General features: G+C 30.8%; 2 protein-coding genes across 3 annotated transcripts; both read right to left on the bottom strand.

Moving 5' to 3' along the window:
- Positions 1 to 569: 569 nt before the first annotated feature.
- LOC135932003 (tRNA N(3)-methylcytidine methyltransferase METTL6-like) lies at positions 570 to 1,900 on the bottom strand. Of its 2 annotated transcripts, XM_065469331.1 has the most exons (5): positions 1,718 to 1,900; positions 1,553 to 1,678; positions 1,328 to 1,510; positions 1,039 to 1,180; positions 570 to 885 (listed from the first exon to the last, which is right to left on the bottom strand). In XM_065469331.1, exons 1-5 carry the CDS (start codon positions 1,874 to 1,876, stop codon positions 743 to 745), a joined length of 753 nt encoding a protein of 250 aa, XP_065325403.1. In that variant the 5' UTR covers positions 1,877 to 1,900; the 3' UTR covers positions 570 to 742. The 2 variants fall into 2 exon arrangements, with proteins under 2 accessions (XP_065325403.1, XP_065325404.1); XM_065469332.1 differs by lacking the exon at positions 570 to 885 and having other exon boundaries at positions 1,121 to 1,249.
- Positions 1,901 to 9,052: 7,152 nt separating this feature from the next.
- Positions 9,053 to 9,394, bottom strand: LOC135930214 (uncharacterized). Its single transcript, XM_065466997.1, has one exon. The coding sequence runs from the start codon at positions 9,392 to 9,394 to the stop codon at positions 9,053 to 9,055; it is 342 nt and encodes a 113-aa protein (XP_065323069.1).
- Between the last annotated feature and the right edge of the window lie 513 nt (positions 9,395 to 9,907).

Below are 9,907 nucleotides of genomic sequence, written 5' to 3'. Positions count from 1 at the left end.
TATTACTAATTTTCGTAAAAATTTTTGCTATGGTAATAAATACAATATCCATCCTTAATTACTATATTAAGTAGACTAAATTTGACAAAATTTGCAATAAGATCTGATTATTTTATTGATAAATCATTATTATGTATATAATTTATTATTAAATTATATTTTTATAATATTTTTTTCTAAAATACTTATTTATCTATACCCTTTTAAATCCAAATAAAAATATACCGATATTATTAGATCTTAAGTAAATTCGAAAACCCTTTTAAATCCAAATAAAAATATACCGATTTTATTAGATCTTAAGTAAATTCGAAAAAAATATTCAGGGTTTTTTTCCGGGATTCGACTTTATATATATCAAATTTTGGTAAAATATAAAGAAAAATTTAGCCCCCCCCCCCCTCACATCAAATTTTTAACTTACACACCACTGGACTATACACAAATACATACAAAATAATTAATATTAACTTTATTTTGATAAAAATAAACAATTAACATGGCTAACAAAAATTATAAATTTATTTTTATAATTTGATTCATACATATATTTGTAATAAAAAAATATTTATTTTATCTAAATAAGTTAATTTTAAAATTTCACTTAATATAACTTTTACTAACATATTTTCCCATGTCCTAATAAACAATGTAAATTTTTTTCATGTTTATTTTGAAAAATATGCCCATTCATTTTAAAATGATATAAAAACAAATGACCCATTCTTATGTATAATTTATTTTATATTGGTTTCATAAATTTGGCTTGTATAAATTGACGTGGAATATTCTTTATATTTTCCTTTATATTATTTATTTCCTTTTTTATGTATTGGCATTCCTCAGTAATAAAACCCACACTTTCAAAGATCTGTCTGAGGTAATCTTGAGATATAAGATTGATTATTATTAGTATATTAAATATTCTACATTAATTAGAAATAATCAATATTAATATGGATTTAAAAGAAATAGTTTTAAAATTAAATTTATTATTTTAAATATCTGAGAATATAATAGGTTTAACTAATCAGGTACCTATGCTGAAAAAATAAGACAGAGTTCCATCTTGCCTGTAATAAAAATTTGCATTGATTTGATTGAGCTTTTTAAATCGCAGCATGGCATGATCTGATACAGCATAATCTCTAAATAAGATTTTCCCCCCATTTTTCAGTACCTTGTAATTTTATATTGAGTTTAATTTAATCCATTTTTTTTTATTAAATCATACATGTTAAATTGGTCACTGTAAATTAATTAAATATAAGTTTTAATTTGAAATATATGGGATTAAAAAAATAAACAAATGAAAGCTTGGATATACTTGATAAAAATTTTGTAAAACATGTAAATGGCTTATAGGATCAATAGCAGAGAGAGCAAATATTAATGTTATGTAATCAGCTTTTCTGGTATCAAAAATTTGATAATTCTGCAAATTATCTTTAGTAATATCAGCATCATAAATAATAGTTCTGTGGGATAAATTTTTCTTTGCTAAATTATCCTATTTATTTTATTTATGAATGTATATAACCTATTAATAAACTTTGAGAATCAGGAGGGCAGATTTAGAAAAATCACAGCCAATGATGTATAAATTCTTATGTCTTTGGAGCAATGGTATAATTAAATTTCCGACTCCACAACCAACTTCTAACAAAGTAACCTGTTCCTAATTTGATATTTTATATTATAATCAACATATAAATACATTGGATAAATCTAGCTCATAAAATTCCTTTTCAAACCAATTTCTATCCTTGAAAAACTTGTCCTTATTTCTTGTGTAAAATTTCTCCCAACTTTTTTGTGATCCATTTCTTATTTTCTTTATTTTAAAAGTGTTATAATTTTCAGCTATTCTGGCCATCAGATCGTCATCAGAATTATGAGTTGTAATAGTAATAGAGTGATCATGCTCATACGATGACATTAAGTCCCACAAGGTAATATCGTTAATTGAATGCTTTACTATTCAGTTTATTCTATCAGAGAAAGGGGGAAGGGAAGGGTGGAAGGTAAGGGGGGGTGAAGATTTAATTTTAAGAAAAACATAATTGAGTTCTTAAAAAAGAACAATAGTTAAATTTGAAAAAATATTTATTTGTAAGTTCTGTCTGAGGTAGTGTTGAAAGCCCGATTTTGGTTAATTTTTTAAAACGGCCCGATTAAGATTTTAGCCAAAATAATTTCAAGCCTAAGGATTTAGCGAATAGATGTCCAAATCTTTCCACCAGCTATGAGCTAAATTTCCAGGTTTACATGATATTATTTTGGTTAAAATTAATCGAGCCGTTTTTTAAAATCGACCCGAATCGGGCTTTTTAACAACATAGTCTGAGGAAAAGGATTTTCCTTGGTTCAGATGTTTGTGGTTTGATTTTGTGAGCTAAATTTTTCAAGCTTAAAGTTAAAGGAGTCAACTGTCCGTTAGTAGAGTGGCTTTTGATGGGAATAAAAATTTGCTAGAGCTTTTGCACTTGTTTATTTTGTTATTCTATGCTTGAGTAAGCAGGTTACTATTAATATTTGTGAGGAAGGATAAGACACATGTATAGTTCTAAATAAGCGATTTGACTATGACCCAGTCATAGCCCTTCATCTTTTGAGAGCTTGCGAGTTCTTTAAAGTTCTGGTAACGTCCTTGACTTTAAAAGCAGTTGTGATCATGCTGACCCGACTATTGGTATTTACTAGAAGATTGCATTTCATGCAATTATGAGATTGAATTAGGTCGCATCCGTGTCTATATCATAAAGTCAATAGCAAAAAATAAAAAAAATAACAAATACAAAAGCCTGAGCAATTTTATATTCTCACCACCAATAGATACGTCTGCAAGTGCCAACGGACAATTTCCTCCTTTAACTTCTAGTTTGTTAAAAAATTTAGCTGAAAAAATCAAATCGCAAACATCAAGTAAATTCCTATTCCTCTGACAGACAGAGCATATAAATCAATATTTTAAAATTTAACTATTGTACCTTTTTAGGAACTCATTTATGTTTTTCTTAAATTAAATTTTTTTTTTTTAAATTTCATATTATTCTTTTTATTTTTACATTTTTATTTACATTATATAAAAATAGTTTGTAAATGATTTTAATTTTTGAAAATATAATAAATTGTTATTTTAAAAAGAAAAAAAAACAACTTATTTTAATTTGCCTTGTATTGTTTTTTAAACTGTTGAAAATAATAAAATTTATTGAAAATATAACATTCCTTTTTAGTTAGATATTTGTGAGAAGTATTAATTTTTTTTCTGCTTTATGGATGGTATTGCAAATTTTTTTAAAATAATTTGTTGTATCCATATTGCGCCAATATGTGGTATAACGGAGTTATAATAATAAAAAAAATAAGGCAGAAGTGAATTCATTTTATTAACAAGTATCAAATAAAGAGTCATTTTTATTCATTAAAATCAATATATAAATACACATGCAATTTAATAACAATGGTTAATAAAAATAAAACAATTATGAATATCAAAATAATATCTAAGAATTAAACCATACAACATTTTTGCATATTATCATTTAAAATGTCATTTGTATAATCTGCCTATATAACAATTTTTTTAATTTTAATTTATCATATATTCGTTATCTAGTTTGTTGACTAGAAGTAGTATTGTTAATCGGCTAAGTCGAAATGACTTAGACTATATTCTAGTCAAGTTTTGAATCGCAAAACTTATTTTAAATTGAAGGACTCATTGAGCCGCACGAGTCGGCATGAGTAGGTTTCAGAGTCAGCGCTATGAGTCAGCTACAGAGTAAGCTAAAATTTATTTTGAATAGGCCTGCTATCATTATTTGCTCCACGATGAAAATATTATAACCACTTTCGTTCGGGAATTTAGATATTTTTAAATTCGAAATCTATATTATTTTAAGAATATGACCATGCTATTAATAATAAACTAAACCTCAACATATCGCTGATAGAAGTCCAAACTTTTGTGCCATCTATGACTACAATCTTAAGTCTTGGGTAATTGCTTTCTGAATAAAATGTTGAGTAAGCCGTTTTAAAAAATTGGCTCAAATCGAGCCGTTTAACAATACTACCTCTCATTATACAATTATTTAAAATATTATATATAAAAAAGGATTTATTTTTAAAAAAAAATTTTAAGCCTGGGTTTTAAAATACATTATATTTATTTTTAATATTTCTAGCTAATAATGGTGATTTAAAATGACCCGGCCCTGGTATATTATAAAAAAAAATTCAAGCCCAGCCCGAGTATATTTAAAAAGATTAAAATACGACTTGGCCCGTGTACCTGGGCCGGGCTTAGGGCCGAGCCTGCAGGTCTCTGATTAATATATAATATAGTCATAAAAACTATTTTTTAGTAATAATTCAGAAAGCGATTCCAACGCTTCTATCGAAATCGGTAGGAAAAATTTCTAATTCGGCCCGTAAATTTTTGTAAGCTAGATATAATATTTTTTAATTGGGTACAGCTCGTTAAAACTTTACGAAAGGTTCAGTTTTCGGTCGCATTTTTTATTATTATCTAATTTTTTTCCATCCTTTTTTTATTTAAAATTATTTTCCAGATTAAAAAATATATTTATTTCCATTCTCCCTTCCTTCTTTTTTCCAAAAATTAGTATTTTATTACTATGGAAATTTAATAATTAGATAATAAAAGGCTTCTTTTATTTATATTTAATTAAAATTTCATTCAGCCTCCCCCATTGTAAAAATATTAAAAGAAAAGATAATTTTTATTTTAATTGCATTAAAAAAATTTGTTTGATTTTGTAGACTCTGATTTATATTTTTCATTCCACTCGCAAGCGTTTTTATATGAAAGTCCTAATAATAATTTTGACGAGGTAAATATATTAAAAGGCTGTTATATTGATTAAATATACTATATTGAAATTCTCTTAATTTTATTTTTTAATGTCTAGACGCAAATCGGTTTAGTCCTACCAGAAGTTAGAAGATGAAACAACATTAATTAGATAGTTCTTCAATTATTAAATCCAACTTTATAGATAGGCCAAAAAAAACTACGCGAAAGTGCAATATAATACGCTTCAATAATAGATTTTTTTATATTTTTTTTAATTATAGCTAATTTAAAAAACCATTTGAGAAAATAGCATCCCAACGTATTAGAAAGTGAAAATCCAAAAATGGTATCGAAATCTTGTATGGTGCAAGAAAATGGAAAATATTGTAAATACCCATTTGAATAAACTAATTCTTAGATATTTTATAAAAATTAACATAGAAAAGAAAGATCGTACAAAAACATTCATTCATTTTTTGAATTTGGATATTATTAAATTGTCAGATCACAGAATAGTAGTAGCCAAAATAACTATAAAAAATATATGAGGTTACCATAATGAGATTAGTCCAAATACTTCTTTTCACAGGGCAAATCTCTTAAAACCCCTCCTCTCCAGAAAACAAATTAAAGCTCAATCGCAGGATGATTTGCTGCTATTTGATCAAATACTTATCAGAAAAAGAGACTATTTTCTAAATATGTCCTCGAATGGAAGTATTGATAAATACTGGAACCTTTTCAAAAAAGATATTACAGATTCTTATAATAGGCTACCTAATATAAATATTTATTCAAGAAGTGAATGGTTAACAAATGAAACAATAGTAAAAATTAGTCAACTTAGAGAAGGTAACAACTTGAATAAAGAATTGTCGAAAGACGTACAAAAATTATTGAGGAGTGATAGAAGAAAATACATTGCAAAAAAAGCCTTTGAAATTGATAAAGATATGAAAGAAAATAGAATCTATGATGCTTATAAAAAATTGAATTATTTTTGTAAACCGTACAGCTTTAAGAAACTTCCCTATTTAGTTCTAGAAAATGGAAAGCAAATCTTTGACCAAGAAGAACAAATTGCACTATGGCTTGATTATTATATGATGGTCTTTGACTCAAGAAGAGCTATCCGCCCAACAAACATTAATGAGCACTTAGTTCCGCCCCCGTCGGGTTTCTCCACGGATGAAATTGTAAAAGTAATTAAAAAATTGCGTAAAAATAAAGCTCCCGGACTTGATAAAATAACAGCTGAACATCTAAAAATTGCTCCTAGAACTATATCCTCCTTTTTATTATATCTTTTAATAAAATATGAGAAACCGGAAAAACCCCTGCAGAATGGAATATCTCTTTATTATGTAATTTCCCAAAAATAAAAGACCCAAAAAATTTTAAAGATTATCGTGCGATTGCCCTCACATCTACTGTGTCTAAAATATTCATGGTTTTAATAAAAAATAAAATCATGTCATCTCTACCAACCTTGTTTCCGAAATATATTTGTGCCTATAGACCTAAGAAAAATATACTAGAACAAATTCAATCACTAAAAATAATAATACAAAAATGTTGCAAATATAAAATTCCTGCCTACTTCACTTTCGTTGATTTCAGCAGAGCTTTTGATAATGTTAATCATGATGCTTTATGGAAAACGTTGTTGGAATGCGGGATTGAATCAGATATAATTCACATATTAAAAAATCACTACACGAATCTTACCGGTTGTATCATAATCAACAATAAGACATCCCCCCCCCCTTTTAGGATTAAAAAAGGTGTGAAACAAGGATGTGTACTTTCACCTCTTCTGTTTAATATCATAATGTATAAAATTATAAATGATCTCGGGAGCTGCGAGTTTAATGGATCTGAGCTTAAATGCAAAATTAAATCTAGAAAATAGGATAATATCATATGCAGATGACATCGCTAACGTGTCTTTAAGCATCAAAGAAACGGAAAATCTGTTATACCTACTAGAAAATTTAAGTCTAAAAATGGGTTTAAAAATAAATTTTAACAAAACAGTCATTCATCCTTCCCCTAGTGCAGTCCAAAATCCAAATATCATAATTGGTGGTATTTAAATCGTCTTAATTCTCCTATATTGAAATGGTTTCTTACTATTATCCTTTTTGTTTTATATATATAAATATATTTTTTTTTTATTTTTACTTACGGTAGGTTTTTTATTTCCTTTTTTATTCAATCAATAACATATATCACAAAAAAGAAATATAATATAACAAAAAAACATATAATAATCAAAAAAACATATCATTGCTTCCATTATATATTCACTTTCTACCCCCTCATCGTTATTCATCACAAAACGAAAATCAAAATAACAATAATAATAATAATAAACAATTTTTCCCCTTTTCGATAAAAACCATAATAATAATAATTCTTTCCTATTCGATAAAAAAAACAATAATAATAATAATTGATATAACTTTCATAATGTTCCTAAATAATGTTCCTCGTTATTTCTTTCATAATGTTCCTCGACACTGTTCCTCGATATTGTTCCTCGACACGCCCCCTTTCAACAGACTCGATCCTCCAACTACTCCTCCCAGAGGCTACCCCACTCCGACTCCTCCACCACGATATCCTTTCTATTTTTACTTACGGTAGGTTTTTTATTTCTTTCATAATGTTCCTAAATAATGTTCCTCGTTATTTCTTTCATAATGTTCCTCGATACTGTTCCTCGATATTGTTCCTCGACACGCCCCCTTTCAACAGACTCGATCCTCCAACTACTCCTCCCAGAGGCTACCCCACTCCGACTCCTCCACCACGATATCCAGCCATTCTCCCAGCTCCTCTACATCATCTAACCCCGCCACCAGGTCTTGCCATTCTTCAGTTACTTCTACTCCTGTACTATCTCCTACCTGTTCTGATTCCGCGGTCCTATCTTCCCCCGTGATACCACTCAGTCCCTCACTCTCATCCGTAAGATCAATCTCCGGCCATATCCTTGGTTCCTCGCTAGCTGCCGGCTCGATCCGCTTCCCACCTTCTGATCTCCTTGTTCCTCTGACTTCGGCGACCGGTCTAGATTCGTCGCTCGTTTCCCGGACTTCGGCGCCCTGTCCATATTCCTCGCTCGTTCCTTGCTCCTGCTCCGCGCTTTGCCCCAAAACGACTGCTATCTGCCGCGTAGGCACTTCCTCTACCGTTGGCCGCACCGTCCGCCATTCTCTATTTCCCCCTGTCCTCTGCCAATTCCAAGGGCAGCTATATTGAATATGCCCTAGCTCTTGACACCAATAGCACCGTCTATCGTCCCTCATTCGTCTCATTATACTGCGCCCGCTTCTCCATCTATTCCCCCTACTCCCTCGTCCTGTCCCTCGGGATCGCATCCTGAATACTATTTCGTAGTTCCCGTAAATCGAGCTTCTGGACAAACTCAGAGCGTGATTAGGATTCATTCGATTATTCACCTAAACATATTCTATATTATATACTTTTCTAAAACACATACTCCTTACGGAATTCCCCAAGTCAAAGTAATCACTAATTTTATTTAATTTACACACAAAAAAAATTATAATAAATTTTTTTCTTTTCAAAAAAAAATTTCTTCTAAAAAAAAATTTTCTCCCTCCCCTATTTCTTTTCTTTTGGCCCACTGCCTCCTAAGCCTATGCTTTGCACGCCTAGTAATTAATTATCTTTTCATCAAATAATTTGGGACGGTGCCCCTTTCCCATCTCTAACATCTCCAAATCTCCTTTCCAATAATATGCTTCCCAACAACATATCGTTCCAACTCTTTTGACATTTTACTTATCACAAGACAAAAATTAATTACATCTGTTACCCAAAAAAATTTTTACATCATTATATATATTTTTTTTTTATTTTCCTCATCTGCGATTTAATTAAATGGCATATAGTCAAATACAGTTAATCTAAAGTACAAATTGAAAGTAAATCGTTGGGATACTATGGGAATATAAGAATAGCAAATGATACATTTGTAATTTGATATAACAATAGGGAAGTATAAGAATAGCAAATGATACATTTGTAATTTGATATAACAAAAGGGAAGTATAAGAATAGCAAATGATACATTTTTAATTTGATATAGACACAAAATTACCGGTAACACCTTGCCCATTTTTATTACCTTTCCTTTTCTATATACTCCTCTTTATCTTCACACACGCTGACTTCCCCTATTCCCACCTCCCCAACCTAAGTCCTTTGATCCGACCTAAGCCTTCCGGGGTCCATTCCTCTCTTTAACTGATCTCTGTGCCTCATGCCTTCTCTCCCATCTGAGAACCGTATCCTATGCAATTTGTGCCCCACGTTTTCTATGACCACACCGGATTCCCATTTCTGGTTACCCCCAAAAATTCTTGCCCAAACCGTTTGTCCCACCCCGAATTTATACACGTTATCCCCCGAATCCATCTCTGGGGGTATCTCTTGTTTCAACAAATCTAATTGAATGCGAGTTCTACGGCCCAAAAATTTTTCCGCCGGCGACAACTCCTCCCTTTTTCGACTATTATTATAATAGGCTACGGCCATCCATAGTTCCCCCCCCCCCGCCATATTTCGACTTTCTTAACCAACTTTTAACCAGAGCTACCATTCTTTCCGCCTGTCCGTTTGAGCTTGGATGATACGGAGGTGCTAAGACATGTTTTACCCCGGTTTCCGTGCAAAATTTTTCAAATTGTCTACTCACAAAAGCGGGACCGCCGGACACGATTGTCCTTGCTACTCCAAAACGAGCCCATAAATTCTTTAAAGTCTTTATTACAATTTGCGTAGTTAGCCTCCTCACTGCCTCATACTCCACCCATTTGGAGTACGCATCTACCACAATTAAATATATTTGCCCCTCGAAGTCAAAGAAGTCGATGTGGATACGTTCCCACGGCTGTGTAGTCTTGGGCCATACACTTTTCTTGTCTCTGTGAGGCATACTCGCCCAGAGGTTACACATTTCACAGCTTCGGCTTATGTCCTCAATCTCTTTGTTCATTCCTGGCCATCATACATATTCTCGGCCCCATTGCTTCATTTTCTCGACTCCCT

Source organism: Gordionus sp. m RMFG-2023, chromosome 1 (assembly GCF_954871325.1).
Source record: "Gordionus sp. m RMFG-2023 chromosome 1, tfGorSpeb1-WG-v2, whole genome shotgun sequence".
NCBI lineage: Eukaryota > Metazoa > Nematomorpha > Gordioida > Chordodea > Parachordodidae > Gordionus > Gordionus sp. m RMFG-2023.
The sequence above is the reverse complement of the archived record's forward strand: the minus strand, read 5'-3'. Positions and strand labels throughout refer to the sequence as shown.